Source organism: Orcinus orca, chromosome X, assembly GCF_937001465.1.
Source record: "Orcinus orca chromosome X, mOrcOrc1.1, whole genome shotgun sequence".
NCBI classification, from domain to species: domain Eukaryota; kingdom Metazoa; phylum Chordata; class Mammalia; order Artiodactyla; family Delphinidae; genus Orcinus; species Orcinus orca.
The window spans coordinates 35,127,786-35,144,500 of NC_064580.1; the positions used below are offsets into that span (position 1 = coordinate 35,127,786).

The window sequence follows — 16,715 nt, forward strand, 5'->3', positions numbered from 1 at the left end:
ATAACATCCCTGAACTTAGGCACTTGCACGCACGCGCACACACACCCACACACTTGGAAAGTACAGGAAGCATGAGATGTGTAAGCAGCACTGGGGGTTTTAGATGCTTGCGAACATTGTGGGTCAGCAGCGGAGCTGATTTGCTTTTCAAAAGGCTATCAACTCCGCAGGCAGAACAAGAGAGGTAAGCGACCCACTGCTGCGGGTGCCGCATTCAGGCCATAGTGAGTAAGGGTATCACGTGGGCCTGTGCACATCTGGGCCACTCTGTCAGAATGGGAGGTATACAACTCCAAAGGAAGGGGGTTTGAAGCCACTTCATAGGAGATGTGCTTAAGGAAACAGGAGGGCTTGCCCGAACTGAGAGAAGCAGCCGGTCCCTCCATGGCTGTATTCACACAGACGAAGGGCCGTGGCATGGAAGAGAGGTCACACTGGTTCTGGCGTCTCCTGAAAGCAGATGCAACACCAGTAAGTGGAATTTACAAGTAGGCAGACTGTGGCCAAGCGGAAGGAGCCTTTCTGGCAATCGGAACAGTTGAAAACGTGAATGAGCTGCAAGGGATGGGCGGGAGGGAGTGGTCTCAGCTTGCAGACGCCAGGTGACCCTGGTGAGGAAAGTGGTCTAAAGGACTCACAGAAAGGGTGGAACTGTGTCCTGTGCCCTCCAGAGTACTTTCTACCTCGAGGAGCCTAACATTAAGAATAGTGGATACTTAGTTGTAAAAAGCCCTTCCAGATTTCTCTTGGTTGAGCTGACAGGCATGATGCCGGTCCCTGGATGCACTGTCCTCAGCCCGTGTGCCCCCAAATGCTTATGCACGTTAAACAGACACATGCTTATATGGAGGCTCGCATGGGAACATCTGGAGAAGAGGATTTTTCTACTTTGCCTTCTAGGGAATATGACAACTTGTCTAATTCCCCCTGACGAGAAGGGACCTAGCCCAAAGCAGCACTGTTCTCCCCCCGCCATATCTGACTGTGTCCTTGTCCACTTGCTTTGCAGTATGCCATGTTTCTGTCTCTGGTGTTCCTGGCTGAACTCGTGGCTGGCATTTCTGGGTTTGTGTTTCGTCACGAGGTGAGTATACACCAAGTGGAGAACTCAGTTCAAGGGTCTTTGGGAGGAGGATTTTTGAAACGTCTTGGAATGTGTAAAGGATGCAGAGAAGCTAGCTGGCATCTCCAGTGGTATTTGCTAGTTTCCAAATGCCATGCACTATGAACTGAAATGCCCAGAAAATTCCACAGGTGGGGATTTCGCCAAACTTGAAACCTTAGTTGTTGACCCTCACTCTATTTTTTATATAGCTGTCGCATGAAAGGATTCTCCGTTGTTGGATTTTTTTTTAATTAATTTATTTTTGGCTGCGTTGGGTCTTCGTTGCTACGCACGGGCTTTCTCTAGTTGCGGCGAGCGGGGGCTACTCTTCGTTGCGGTGCGCAGGCTTCTCACTGCGGTGGCTTCTCTTGTTGCGGAGCATGGGCTCTAGGCGTGCGGGCTTCAGTAGTTGTGGCACGTGGGCTCAGTAGTTGTGGCTCGCGGGCTCTAGAGTGCAGGCTCAGTAGCTGTGGCGCACAGGCTTAGTTGCTCCGCGGCATGTGGGATCTTCCCGGACCAGGGTTTGAACCTGTGTCCCCTGCATTGGCAGGTGGATTCTTAACCACTGTGCCACCAGGGAAGTCCTTCCTCCTTCTTTTAAAAAAGTGACCTTCCATATAGATTAAATACTTTAAAAGTAGCCACTTCAGCAAGGCACAAGTGTATATCCGTATATCAAGTTTTCTCAGAGGCCAGAGGCAAGCCAAACAAGTCGTTGGCCAAAGGCGAAGTGCTACATTTCCCCTAAGCAGCCTGTGCTCTACTGTCTGCTCCCTAGAGCCCCTGCGGGGCGCCCCCTGCCACCCGGGGGTAAAATCCACACCCCAGTGGCGAGGAGCCCTGTGGCTTCTCTTGGTGGTGTGGGAAAAGGAGAGAAGACAGTCACGATCAAAAGCCCCTACAAAGCTGCGCTTTGGTTTTTATTTACATGTAAAATTTGAGATTTCTACAGCTGGGGAGAATGATTTTGAATCCGGTTTTGCCATCAAAACTGCTAGTTTCAAGGACACTCCCAGCTGTCCTTTGTCACATGTGGCCATCCTTCCATGTCCTGTCACTGAGGCTGCTCTATTTGGACAACGTATAGATGCTAACGCAGGGACGAGCTGCTCTCACGCTGTCTGTAGCTGCCGTGGTATCACTTTTCAGATGTGTATACTGATGATAGGTCAGAAAGTGTATACGCTACGATACAGTTCTGGTTCTAACTCCCCACTCCCCAAATTCATTATTGTTCCCTGTAAATAACAGTAAAGATAGAAGCAGCTACACGTGTTAGAATGGAAAGAAATAGCAAGACGGAGGTAGGAAAGTCAGTGAGGTCGAGTGTGATAACTGTGGGTCTTGAAGTCTGGCATCACGTGTTCCCAGGCCCTGCCTTTGTGCTTGGCCAGGTCAAGTTCCCAGTGAGCCTGCCTTAGGCGCTTTCTCCCCGCTCTTCCCCTTTACCAGATGTGGCCTCTCAGATGCCAAGACGGACTTCTAGAACCATTTCATGTGGGCACTGCATCCAGAGCTAGATCCCCCATTCTTATTCTCAGCTGAGGTAAAACCTGATCCCTAGGACCTGAACGTCCTCACCTGCCTAACCGCTTTTCACTGAAAAACCATTTAGGGAAGTGGTGGCTGGGGGTTGCAGTGCCACTCTTCGGCCACCAGGAGTGGTCTTGAGTTTGGCTAAAGAGTCAAACGCACATGAGAATAGGTCACAACCTAGCAGCATTGACTGAGAAGGATACGGTAAAGGAAACATAGCTTGCAGGCAGGGCGGCAGTGGGCTTGTTTCTTCAGTGGGAGTCCTCAAAGTGGTCCAGGCTCTAGTCTGTGTAGACCTGCCCACGCCTAAGAGACGATGCACGTGCAATGAAACGAGAGACACAGCTGGGTGTGGCAACCACCCTGGCTTAGAAGCTCCATGTAAATAGTGTCTCTTTATCTCTTGTAACTGTCCAATGGGCATAGCGTCCAGTATCTCAGCAAGGAATGCACCTAGTTAGAAGAGTCACCATATTTAGCCCTAAGCTTCCCACCAGGTAATTATTGTCATTTGCTGAAGTCCAAAGCCAGAGTCATTTCACCAATCGGGGCACTTTTTACCATAAGCCGGGTTGCCTGGTAACACACCTGATGCTCCGCCTTCAGTAGGTTTCCAGGAAAACAGAACTTGAAAGATAACCCAAGGTCAAATGTGTTCACAGAGAAGGAGAAAGGGTTTTGCTAACCATTTATTAACAAGTAAAGTCCACGTCCTTTCGCCTCTTTTTCTCATCTCAATGAAGACAGGTAAGTGAAAGCTGGTTTTGCCCCACTCCTGTATGGTACACTAGGGATCTGATTCTGGTCAAAACATCGGTCTTCCTGCCCGCCCCGCACACAATGGCCTGTCCTTTGTCATTCTTCTGAGTAAGGGCAGAAAAAGTTATAGAAAGAAAGGCAGTAACCAATTCCAAGAAAATAACTAGAAAACCATCACAGCCCTTTCCGAATCTGACTAGCCACCTGAGTGGCTCATTGAACTAGGCAGGGTTCCTCCAGATTGGGGGTAAGGGAACATTTTTTTTAAACTCCTGAGCTAACAGCCCCCTTGGCCGATCTTCTGAGCTCTTTTGTCTCAGAAAACAGGGCATCCCCTCCGTGGCCTACATTTATTCGGAGACTTTCAGAAGAGGCTATTTTGGGGTGGAAGTTGGTACGAATCTGTGTCCATCTGAGCTGCAGTGGACCAGAAGCACATCGCCCCTTGTCTTCCCTAGATCAAGGACACCTTCCTGAGGACTTACACTGATGCCATGCAGAATTACAATGGCAACGACGAGAGGAGCCGGGCCGTGGACCACGTGCAGCGCAGCGTAAGTTCCAGGAAGGAGATGGGGCTGGCAATGGCCTGCGAGGTCGGGCCGTGGACTTGTGGGCTGCCAGTGACGCTGGACTGGCAGTGTTTGCTCTTGAGCCCCACTCTCCGCCTCTTGGCCCAGTTCCCTTTCCAACAGTGGACATCCAGTACTTTTTCAGGGTCCAGGGATCCAGGTAATTGGAGCCAAGAAGGACCACTCCCTCCGGTTTGCTTTTCATCCGTTAAGGATGTGAGCATCCCAAGGAGAGCTAGTTTGCCCTTAAAATCTGAAGCCTTGGAACAGTGAGTGTAGGACCGCCCGACTTCGAGTTGGCTCCCTAAGACCAGCCTTCTGGAAATGGTGTCTTGAGGCTGGGCGGTGAGCTCAGGTGAGCTGGGCGGCGCAGTGGGGTTGGAGAGCCGATCTCAGAGCAGCTGAGGATCCTGCAGGCGTGTGAATGGCCTAGGCTGCCTGGTGCTTCTCAGAGGATATGAGGAAAGTAGTTGTTTCGTGCCTGGAGGTGCTCAAGCCTGACTGCCCATCAGGATCATCTGGAGAGGTTATTTTGTTTTTTGTTTTTGCGGTACGCGGGCCTCTCACTATTGTGGCCTCTCCCGTTGTGGAGCACAGGCTCCGGACGTGCAGGCTCAGCGGCCATGGCTCACGGGCCCAGCCGCTCTGCGACATGTGGGATCCTCCCTGACTGGGGCACGAACCCGTGTCCCCTGCATCGGCAGGCAGACTCTCAACCACTGCGCCCCCAGGGAAGCCCCTGGAGAGGTTTTTGATTGAGGGGTGTCTTTTATTGTTGTGTTGTTTTGACTTCAGAAGCAGTATTTTTATTTTTATGTTTTTGGTAATTTATTTTGGTAGAATCTCAAAGTTACCCAGAAAAGCTGCAGGAATAGTACAAGGAGCTGTACCCCTTTTACCCAGATTCACCAATTAGTGATATATTTTGCCCCGTCTGCTTCAATATCCTCTATGTCAGCAGTTGGCACATCTTTGCTGTAAAGGGTCAAGTAGTAACTATTTGAGGCTTTGACGGCCATGCAGTCTCTGTCACAACTACTCAGCTCTGCCTTTGTAGCACAAAATCTGCCCTAGACAACACGTAACAGAGGCACAGCTGTGTCCCAGTAAAACTTGATTTACAAAACCAGGTAGCTGGTGGGCTGTAGTTTACCAGCACCAACTCTCTCTCTTCCTCCATGTGCATCTTTTTTCCCCCTAAACCATTTATGTACGTATTAGTACAGATCTTGGGGAGAACTTTCTAAAACCATTTTGGCCTGAGCTCCCCATCGACGGTCCTGAGTCAGTAGACCTCTACGTCTGTCTCTTTAGCAGCACCTAATCACGCAGGTGATTTTGATGCTTAGCCAGGCCAGAGAGCAGCTGCTTGGCTTTGGGAGGTGGAAACCAACGCAACATGGCGTCTAGGACTCACTTCGCCCGCTGAGTTCACGTGGGTATGCCAGTGAGTAGACTTGTTAGTGGAGCTTCAGCTCATCTTGGCTCACCAAAGCTGTGCCTGTCGACTTAGGGCCCATGTTTTTCTTTTAAAAGCTGCAAGGCGCTGGGTGCAGAGACCACAGTGCCTTTGATCTGCCACACTTAATTCTTTTCCTTTTCCCGTTAACAGCTGAGCTGCTGTGGGGTGCAGAACTACACCAACTGGAGCACCAGCCCCTACTTTCTGGAGCACGGCATCCCCCCAAGTTGCTGCATGAACGACACCGATTGTAATCCCCAGGATCTGCACAACCTGACCGTGGCCGCCACTAAAGTGAACCAGAAGGTACTCACTCCCTCTTGGTCCTGATGGGACTCAGTGGTGAATGTTTGGGGAGGGCTTTTTCGTCTCTGTGAAATTATGACAAATAGGTTAGAAATGATAGTCTTGGAGAGAGTCAGGAATCTTCCTTTGTGGTTCTTTCTGGCCAGGGAGAGGCACTGGGCTGCCCACTTCTGAAGGCGAAAGCCTTGCCTCAGCGAGACTCTACGAGGCATAGTTAGGAAGGGTTAGCAAGTGGTTCCTGTTAACCCTGATGCTGATGTCAGGGAATGTGGCCTTCTTTCTGGGTGTCTGTCTTCTGCTTAATGTACCTTCGAAACATGAAATTATTCCCAGCTGGGTGCCGGTCCTCAGCGGAAAGAGGGAGTTGAGTTGACAGACAGCATCTGCTTCTGCGAGGAGGGTGGCCTTGATTTTAGGGACTTCACTGCATTGGGAAAAGAAATCAACAACTTCAACTCACTATCAACATCCTGACTCCCAAAGAAATTAGAGAAAAAAAAAAACTGGCCAAGAGAAATTTGAAAGTTAGTACATAGTAGAAATGAGGGAAATGCAACTTAGGTAGAGAAAAGGAAAATCAATTCTGTATTCCACTCTGCAGAGAATCTGATGAAGACATGATACAGCTGTGTGTGAGGGCTATCTATTCTTAAACATTTAGGGAAATGCCAGATAGAAACTATGTCTTGCTGAAACAAAAGGGAGAAAAAAACCCTACTGTTGAGTTTACCTGTGGTTATGCCACCATCAGGTAAACTTTCTTTTCTTACTAAGGTAAAGTTCCAGTTTTCTTTTTTTTTTTTTTGGCCACGCTGCACGGCATGTGGGATCTTAGTTCCCTGACCAGGGATCGAACCCGTGCCCCCTGCAGTGGAAGCTTGGAGTCTTAACTATTGGACTTCCCTGGAGTCTTAACCAGGGAAATCCCAAAGTTCTAGTTTTCTAAGGTCTTCAAAATTCTATGGGATCTGGGCCAACTACTGAATAATTCACAGAAGATAGCCATCCTTTCAAGATAAGAATGTTAAGAGATGGTTTCTATACTTTACCCATGTAATGTTGGTATTTGTAGCAGAACTGCTGCAAGGCATTGTTGCCATATTCTGGAAGCTCCTTTTGTCATTCTGGGTTTATTACTTGGCTGTTGGTGTGGTGAGATAAGATGTTCAGTACAGACAGCTTCTTGTGTGAGCTAAGAGAACATCTGTTCCAACTGGAATTTTTTATGAACCCCAAGTTTGAGGCCTCCTTCACCTCTCATCAGCAAGGTGACTTCTGGTTTCTTCATGGACACCTCCACTGAGCATCCGTATATGTCATTATGCTGCCATTGTATGAAGTGCTGAGCAGACCTGGCACTCAGTGGACACTCCACTGTATAGAAGGCAAGACGTGCTTTATGGAGTGAGATATTGGCACAGCAGAGCCTCAGGAGGTCCTTTGTAGGGGCGGCAATCATCAACCTTGATAAAAGCCTTCTTTCTGAAAAAAAATTTCACCCAAACTACTTCTTTTGTGAAAGTTGAGGGCTTCGAAGTCAGGACCACAGGGTCTGGAGTCAGACTGCAGTTTAAATCCTGGCTCAGCCACTTGCTGGTTGTGTGATCTTGATCAAGTTACTTAACCTTTCTCAGCCTTGTTTTTCTCATCTGTAAAATAGAATAACAGTTCTTGCCCCTTAGGATTGATAGGAGAATTGAATGAGATAAAGCATAAAGCACAGTGCATGGCAGAGAATAAAGGACAAGATGAACGTTAACTGTAATGTTAAATGGTAGCTGTGGTGTAAATGTCACGACAATAACAGTGACGTTTGTCTTCCACCCTACCACACTGTGCCTTTTATTAGAAATGATGCAGCAGGTCCTTGTAGGGAGGGTCTTTTGTTTGTATTCAAAAGCAGGCTTAGAGGCAGATCCTATAGTGCATCTCTAGAATCCTTACAATGATTTCCAGAAAGATAGGGGAGCATTTTTTCACTTCACTGATAACCTACAAATTGGCCTCGCTCCCAGCCTCCCCCCCCCCGCCACGCCCCGACAATCCTACTTTACATTTTCCTGGGTGCCTCAAATACCTGGAAGAGATACTTCTCTCTCACTTCCCTTTTACCCTCCAACCTGGCTCCCTCTGTGGAGAGAAAGTGAATGAAAACTGAAATTTGCCTAGGAAGTTTCATTAGATATTCTCATTTAATGCCCACCTGAACTTCTCAGACCAATTACTTCCCAGGCCTGAGTCTGTGACACCTCATCTATAAAAGGTAAGCAGTGCGGATGGGGTGAGATGTGGAGTGATAGTCGATGCTCATAAACGTTAGCCTCCCCAAACTGACTCCCTCCCCCAGGAAGATGAACTCCCACCATGTCCTAGTTCTGTAGAATCCTGTTATATAAAATACATGCATTCTCAATCCCCATAGATCTTTCAGTGTCTTGAACCCTGTGCCCTGATAGCACAGAAAGGTGGCTCTGGGCTCTTACCTGGCAGCCTGAGAAACCTACCTTGTACAAATCACTGGCAGAGAGCAGGAAGGTGAGAGTGGTTAAGCAGGATATCTATCGTTTTGTTTTGAGGACAGCTTTGATTTTGGTTTTGCTAAGCATGATGATCAAACGTCCACAGGTTCAGTTAGCTAACAGCATTGACCGACTCCTACCCCCTAGGAATTCCTTGCCTTTTTTTAAAGAGCCAGGGCAAGAGGAAGAGAGTTATTCTGGTTGGCAGCTCCAGAGGTACCTCCTCCCAGTACCTGCCTGGAAGCAGCCGTGCTACTCCTGCTACTGAAAAGCCTGCCACTTGCAGGTGTTTCCCATCAGAGGCCCTGTTGATTTAGACTTGCTGAGAGGGTGAGCAAATTACCTGTTCTGTTTCTGGGTGTTTCCTAGGACATTTTAGCAGGTCTCTGTAGATTGTTCTCACACCTGACAATCAGGCTTTCATTTTCAGAAATTAAGAGAGATCGTTGTGGGTAGATAAGAGAATTTTCGGCGAGAATTTGAGGTGGAAGGCAAACGTGCACTGGGGTTGTAGGATCGAAGCAGTTCGGGCAGTCTGCAGAGCTAGGCCAAGACCTGGAAAATGGGCTTGTGGGTCCATAGAGTGAACAACAGAGGAAAAGCTGGAGAAGGAAAGCATTTATTGCAACCTGGGTCTTGTATCGTTTAAACAACAATGAAGAAGCTAAATCACTTTCATCTTTTCACCTTAAGTAACTCTCTTATTGCTATAATTTATTAATTTGCTCTTTGTTTAGAGTGAAAAAGGGTGGAGGAACTTTTCTTAGCGAAGAGTGCTTCTCAAACTTTAATGGGCACGTGAAACATCTGGAGATATTAACATTCATTAAAACTCATTAAAAATGAGTAACCCCGGGATCTGGCAGATTCTGGTTCAGTAGGTCTGGAGTGAGGTCTCAGATTCTGCATTTCTAACAAAATCCCCAGTAATGCTGCTTCTGCTGCTTGTAGCAAAACCCCGGTGCGAGGAGCAAGGTTTAGAGAGAACGATTTTGCCACAGTGGTACTAATGCCAGGCCCTTACTTCATTTTTCTGTTTTCTCTTAACTGGTTGGAGTGGGCTTTTCAAAAATGTGACTGACTCTGATTTCTACTCCATTGTAGGAGATTTCATACTTTAGAAAAACATATTCACCTTATGTGTAGAATTAAAGTTCACAGCAAAAAAAAAAAAAAAATAGAAAAAATAACCCTATCCCCCCCCCCTAAAAAAAAACCAAAAACACCTATCCCAAACTATTTTGCAGAGTAAGAAAATAGCTCACCTCACTTCTCTCTGGTTTTTATTACTGGGTTTGTGTTTCCATATTTTGAGCTGATGTAACACTGGCGGTGGTCTGAACTTCATTCCCTGGCCCGAGCATCGCTGTGGGGAGGAGATACAGCAATGAACAATGACCAGCACAGAAAAACTCTGTCTTAGCTGCTGCCATTTGGGAAAGTGCTAGAATATCCACCTCTCTTCTGGCTTTGACTTCTTCCTAACCCAAACTTTCTTTCCACTACCTTTTGGAAAATAGTGTGATATATAGTTTCACTAGTAGAAATGAAATCAGTGAGCAAGCTTCTCCTATAAAGAGAAGCAAATTGGAAAACTTTCCATGAGCAATAATGTGTTTCCTTTCCCACCCCTGCCCCGGCCTTCAAATTTGCATCAGGTAACTAAGGAGCATAGTTTGTCCATTGCATTGAAAACATGTGTCAAAGCACTGCTGCTAAATTAATGCATCTTTGTCTTTGCAAACAGACTGTGAATGCATAAAATATCATTTATTAGAAGATACAGCATTGGCAGACTTTTCACAAGCTCTATGAGAAATGTTAAATCATTAAACTCTGAATTTAAAAATGGGAGACATGCTTTTGGTTGTTCTTGTTCCTCAGATGTTATTACAATTTAGTGGGCCTTTCTTGATTAACAAGAATCCTCTTTACCCTGTTTATGAAATTGTCTTGATTTTTCACAGACTTCATACATTCAAGTTGAGGCCCTTTTTCAGAAAACTGGAAAATGACCATGTCTTCCGAAGCTGAACACGTCAGTTCAGAAGTCTAGGTTGATTTGGCCCAGTTCCAAACTACAGAAATACACTCACACACTGACACACATATACGTTCGCTAATTCCTGCTGTTTGAGCTGTCAGGCTTTTTAACAGGAAGAGTCAGCTTTTGCCTTTGCCTTACGAGTGATGCACAAAATTTGGTGTCCTACCTGGACTGGGTTGATAAAATGTAATCCAGAATAACAACAAAACTAGTTTAGCAACATTGTCGAACTCCAACCAGACCATTTCTTTTAAAGAAATTAAACTTTATCAATATTAAACTAACATTGAAATTGGTAAAATTGGTGTTGGTTTTAACCACAACATGTGGAGATTTCACAGGATGTTAAAGGGAAACTCACTTCATTTTACGAATGAGGTTATTGACATCATAATAGAGAGAGGGTAAGTGACTTCTTCAAGGTCCCATAGTACATCTGTGGAAAATATGACTCTAGAACATGGGTTTTTCCCTACTAAAGAAAAGCTTAATGGTCTCCGTAGGAAGAACCCTAAAATACCATAAGGTTGGCAGGTGTTCAAACACCACCTTCTAACCAGAGGATTTCACTTTATTTATCTAAGATTCTGTCATTTGTTGTCAAAATGCTAGTAACTGTGTTTATGATGCTGAGTCTTGCTGATCAGGGATGCAGAATGCCTTTGCACGTGTTTAAGTCTGCTTCTGTATCCCTACAGCATTCGCCTCATGGATCTTACAGACTTCTTGCTAAATTTCATCATACAACAGAAACGTTTGTGGATGAAAGTGTATATCTGGGATTTACTTTAAAATAATCCAGCCAGGGGGTGCATGTTGAAGAAATTTAAATGAAACAAGATCGGCCATATGTTCACTGTGATTTTAGAGGAAGGGTCACTTGGGGGTTCTGTACCGTTTGTATGTTTGAGATTTTTCGTTCTGTTTGCGGAATGAAGGTTGGGGTGTATGTGGGAGTGTCGCGAGGTAACCCAGCCGGTCTGGCCTGGGTGAAACATGTCTCTGAGACCGTGTCTCTGTGTTTTCAGGGTTGTTATGATCTGGTGACCAGTTTCATGGAGACCAACATGGGAATCATCGCTGGAGTGGCTTTTGGGATCGCATTCTCCCAGGTAATCTTGCGGTCGGACCTAGCCTTTCCTCTGTCTCCTGCTCTCCTTTCCCTCCCTGGTCTCCAGATTCTGTGGCGGCCTCCCCGTGCCTGGGGAAAGGCTGATGGATGGGGTCAGAACTCCTTGCTCATTAGTCCTCAGGTCATCTGTTTATTGATTTTCCTTTTTCAACTTAAATGAAGTTTTGCCATCAAGGGAATATTGGTTACAGTTCAACTAGTGACTAGCTCCAGAAAAACAACTCCCTTCTTCTGTAGGTCAAATGGAGGTTAGCTGAACGAAGTGCCGCCTTAATTGGAGCCTAAACAACTCCAAACATCAAATGGCTGATTTGGATTCGGGGAGGAGGGTAGGACTCTTTTCCTGGTTGACCTGTCCCTTTTTGGTTCTTAGTTCCCGGGGATTGTGCATGAGATCGCTCGCTCCCTTTTAAAGAAAACCGAAATGTAGCAAATTTCATCCTGTCGTCATTATTGGATCTCAAGGTGTGATTATTGTTTCTTAAGAGGAAACTGAATTTGTGTATATGAAATGTTATATGCCTTTATCTCCACCCAGCCTCTAAAAAAGAATGGGAGAAGCCATTATGCAAACTAAGCAAGCCACACATACTCAAGGATGGAACATGATTAAGCTAAATCTAAAATTTTGCCCACCTGCACCAGGCGGTGTGTTGCCCCACAGGCTTCTGATCTCCCGGCCAGTTGCTATAATGTTGCTGTGGGTGGAAGGATCGGCATATATACCTAACAACCAAAAAAAATTGATTTATCTTTAACACAGAATTTTTTTCAGACCAACAGATCATTTTTCCAACAAAGCCCAATTAGTGTTACCTCAGTAATGTTGCCATGGCTCTGGTTTTATCTGCCTGAATTCTATATCAGGTCTCCCAGACTATAATTACCCCTCCTTCCACGGCCCCTATACCACTTCCCTTCTTGCTGAGCAATGCAGATGCACTTTAATCTTATTTAAGTTTGTTCCTAAAACATCTTTATTGAAATATGGCCTATAAAGAGAAGCGCACACATTGTAAGTATACAGCTTAATAAGTTATCAAAAAATGAGCTTACCTGTGTACTGACCACCACTTAGATCAAGGCATAGCATGTTAGCCTGGTAGTTTTTGCACATGGAGGGCTTGGCCTCAGTTAAGTCTAATAAGCTTTTCTTCCCAAGAAGTTACCAAACCGTGTGTGACATTTCCTCTCACAAGGGCATGTGGGCCCAGCCAGCACGAGTGTGTATTTCTTGTGGCAGTTTTAAAAATCTTTTACCACGTTTTGTTTTTTTGCGGCTCGGGAAGGGCTTAAACCCTCAACACGCCAACACACACAGACCAGATTGGTGCCACAGACAGTACTGATTAACTCGGTCTCGAAAGACACATCAAAAGAAGTTGCAGCCCTGAACTTTCTTCTGGTTGCTATCCTGTTTCAGTAATAACACTTCAGTGACATATCAGTAATGGCCAGGGGACATTTTAGAGGATTCTGGACTATGTGTCCGATGCAGTGTGCAGGAGGCATCTGGCAGGTGCACATATGGTCTGCTTTACACATGTACGTGCAGTGTTGGGTTAACCACCTACAGGACAGGCTTGTGCTTGTGTTTGAGGAGGACCGTCCCCTTGGAGGAAGGAATATGGCTGCAGTCGGCCCTCATGGCTACCCTAGACCCATGAAGGGACACGAAGCCGGTACTCTCCCTGGGGAAGAGCCAGGACTCTCGTGGATGAAACATCTTTTCATCCAAGAACCTTTCCATGTGGCCACGAGGGGTTGGGAAAACAGTCCTACTTTCATGAGTGAGGTGAACCAGGTCATAAAGAATCTGATTAATACCTCTCGCACTTCTCTCATCCCCGTGGAGGGATTTAGGGTGTAGACCAGTGGTTATCTGGCCCAATGAGCACTCATCTCTGTGTGCTACATGGAAGAAACCCCTGCCGTGGGGCTCGCTGAGTTTGCTCTGTGGCCCTCTGGGGCAACGAGAAAGGGGCTTTGGCCCCAAGGAAGCCCCAGACAGACTCTCTTCAGAGTTTAGGTTTCTTCAAGGTACTGCAGAGTTGTTGGGATAAGAAAACAAAACCCAAAGCCCAGGAGCATCGCAGAGGCAGTACCATTCACCCACGTGGCCGGTCAACCACAGTGGGGCAGAGACTTGAGATCTGCTGTGCTCAGCTTGGGGCAGGGAGGAATGGCCACGGCCAGCTGTTATTAGCCAGACGCACTAGGAACTGCAGCTTTTAACAGTGCCAGCAGCCTCAGGGTACCTGGAAGCTGAAGCTGGCTTCCAGTCGTCAGTAGATCCAGGGCCTCTGTGGGACCACGGTGGCCACTTACCAGATGCCCATTCAAGAACCAGCCTTACTCACCTGCCACCAAAGCTTTAGCCACAGGTGTTCAAAAATTCTAGAACAAGTGTTATAGTAAAACAACATCTGTGTTGTTGTCACAGTGGCCTATGTGGTAGCCTTCGTATAAGAAAGCAAGCTCTGCTGAGTAGAGGCCAAAGTGGGTAGGAAAGAAGAGAGCACCCTGCCCCACTCCTTACCTGCTCTCCACCTTCTCCTTGCCCTCTTCCTCACCTGCTCTCATGACGTCCACGCTATCCTGTTGGAACAAACCGGCCTTGCACATCTGTTGTCTTAGAAATCAAAGGTAGTATAAAGTACAAGGGAAACTAAGCCGAGTCTAGCCTTTTAATAGACCGTGCGAGAACTCTGTCCTGTTACCTAACTTAGCTAGCTTAAAGCTCTTGAGTGCTGTTTTTGGGTAGCAGGGTTTGGGCAGGTGTTTAATATTTGGATAGCAGGGTTTGGGCAGGTGTTTAATATTTGTCTGCACAAAGTCCCAGTGCCTTTGCCCTCGCAAGGAAAAGGCCATTTGTCTGGACTTGATGGGCAGGTCCTGCTGCCCTGAATCTATAGCAGATGGCTGAGTGTGTTTTTATAGGGTACCTCCTCCCTGCATCTTCGGCAGCTACTCTCTTATTCGAGGGGTCTTGGGAACACACACACAGAGAAATAGCCTCACCTCCCTCGTCCCTAACATGACCTGGAAACCAAGCGTCCGAGTCTGGACACTCGTATTGCTCAGTTTGTGACACTGCTTCCCGCCTTGGTTGGCCTTCTGCTATGGGTCTCTGGATTTAGCACTTCTGTATCCAACGTAAATAGCTTCGCTAGACTTGGAGACTATTAGGCTGGATTAATCCCCCAAAGCACAGAATGTTACAGTCCTGAGTAAGGACGGTGGAGCTGTTTTCCAGAAGGGAGAGTTGAGTGTTTTGCTTGAGGTTGGGTGGCTACTGGAGATCCAGGATTACAATTCTGAGGGTCTCATCTGGTCTGCTGTATTCAACATTTAGGCCAGAGACAACCCTTGTTCTTGCTTCACGTAGCACCTAAATGGAGCTCAGTTTGTGCCTTTATAATGAAAGGATTTGAGTCCGTGGAATTGCAAAGACAAAGGTACTCATTAAAAAAATACAGATCCTGGCTTCCCAGGTGGCACAGTGGTTAAGAATCCGCCTGCCAATGCAGGGGGGACACGGGTTCGAGCCCTGGTCCGGGAAGATCCCACATGCCGCAGAGCAGCTAAGCCCGTGTGCCACAACTACTGAGCCTGTGCTCTAGAGCTCGCAAGCCACAACTACTGAGCCCGTGAGCCACAGCTACTGAAGCCCGGGCCCCTAGAGCCCATGTTCCGCAACAATAGAAACCACTGCAATGAGAAGCCCACGCACCGCAATGAAGAGTAGCCCCGCTCACCGCAACTAGAGAAAGCCCGCACGCAGCAACAAAGACCGAACACAGCCAAAAATACATTAAAAAAATACAGATCCTCTTCCTACCTATCCATCCCCTGACCCTCCCCGCTGCAGGGCCTCCTCCGGGGCCCACAGGCTACTGAGCTGATTCCTTACGGACCAAGGATTCTTTTCTGGGACTTGTTTACCTTTTCTGTATAGAGGGCAGGGAACAAAGGTGTCAATAGCCTTGATGAGACACGGCTGAATAAGGCTAACGGAAGTTTTTACTTATTCCCCTAGTGTTTTCAGGCCCTGAAACGGTCCCTAAAAGCATTTATACAGTTTTATTTCAAACCAGATACCTTGGCACTTACCCAGTTCAGTCATGAACATAAAATCTCCACAGACATTCTAAGGATCGAAATTTTCGACCTATTGCTTTTGCCACTTTCTTGTTAAGAAAGTTGCCTTTTACACTTTGTTTGCTGGCCTCTCTCTGCCCCTCAGGAATCGGGGACCGGGCCACGTTTACCTCCCATGGTGATCGCAGGGGAAGACAGCCTTGCCTTGTCGCCTTTGCTGACCTGGACCCCACCCCTCTCTCAGCCCCTCTGCCGCCTCTTGGAGTCCTGGTAATTAGCAGAGCCCCAGCGATGTGATCGCTGTTACTGGCGCTCTCTTTGTGGGAATGCTTCAAGAAGGTTAGAGTAGACCTTTTGTAAGTCTGTCCTTCCCTCTCTGGCTTCTCAGTTCTCAAAGGGCCTCCCGGAGGTTTTCATGACCCAAAAGAAAGCAGAATATATAGTACAGACAAGGCCGAGAGCGGTAAAAAGAAAATGTTACTTCCAACGATTAGATGAAGGCTAATTACAAAGTCTTAGACGACCCAATATAAATAATCTGACCTCAGACTCCCTAGGCTGTACGGCACTTGACACTTCGCCAGTCACGGGGAGAGGGAGAGGCGACTCTGGGGTCTCCGTCCTGAGGGCTGTTTAGCGTAAGAGGCAAGCTCTCCTTTTCCTGTCTTCCTCCGGGGTTTAAAGCAGAAGTTTGTTCCGGTGCCCACAGTCTCCAGCCTTAAGACACATCAGCAGTGTGCTTCTGAGGGGCAGCCTGGAATCCCACAGAGCATACCTCTGTTCTTTGAGGCGCTATTTACATATATTTAACCTAAAACAAAATAAAGATGGATTTTTCTGTGTACAGATTAATCGGGTCTAGTGGCAAGCGAGCGTTTGGTCCTGACTCTGAGAAAGAGGCGATGTCTTTACCAGGCTTTCAGTTATGTACCTGGAAATAATCTGGTAGTAAATGGTATTAAGTATAGGATGTTTCCCCCCCTCCCCGCTTTCCCTTAACTTGGTGCTTAGGGAAATGAGAGATCAAAGTTTTCTCTCAAATATGATGAGACACTGTAGCAAATTTGACGTCAGTAATCCTGCAAACAATTCAAAACACCCACCATATCCCAAATCCTAGTTTTTCTTGCACTAGAATTAACTAAAATAAAAGCCAATATATGTAAACTGCTGTAT

General features: G+C 46.8%; 1 protein-coding gene and 1 long non-coding RNA gene across 5 annotated transcripts in view; one reads left to right on the forward strand and one right to left on the reverse strand.

The window, feature by feature from the left end:
- Positions 1–16,715, forward strand: part of TSPAN7 (tetraspanin 7) — a 137,412-nt gene that overhangs the window by 114,679 nt on the left and 6,018 nt on the right. The window contains exons 3-6 of the mRNA XM_004281344.3: positions 1,010–1,084; positions 3,859–3,954; positions 5,585–5,740; positions 11,335–11,418. Coding sequence (XP_004281392.1) covers positions 1,010–1,084; positions 3,859–3,954; positions 5,585–5,740; positions 11,335–11,418 — 411 coding nt within the window. The remainder of the gene's footprint in view (positions 1–1,009; positions 1,085–3,858; positions 3,955–5,584; positions 5,741–11,334; positions 11,419–16,715) is intronic.
- LOC117197247 (uncharacterized) overlaps positions 6,529–16,715 on the reverse strand; it is a 49,719-nt gene continuing 39,532 nt past the window's right edge. For all 4 annotated transcript variants that reach the window (XR_004477775.2, XR_007474827.1, XR_007474826.1 and 1 more), the window contains 6 exons: positions 16,083–16,350; positions 13,978–14,036; positions 12,075–12,164; positions 9,525–9,625; positions 8,603–8,861; positions 6,529–7,389 (listed from right to left, as the gene is read on the reverse strand). This is a non-coding gene — a long non-coding RNA (uncharacterized LOC117197247). The remainder of the gene's footprint in view (positions 7,390–8,602; positions 8,862–9,524; positions 9,626–12,074; positions 12,165–13,977; positions 14,037–16,082; positions 16,351–16,715) is intronic.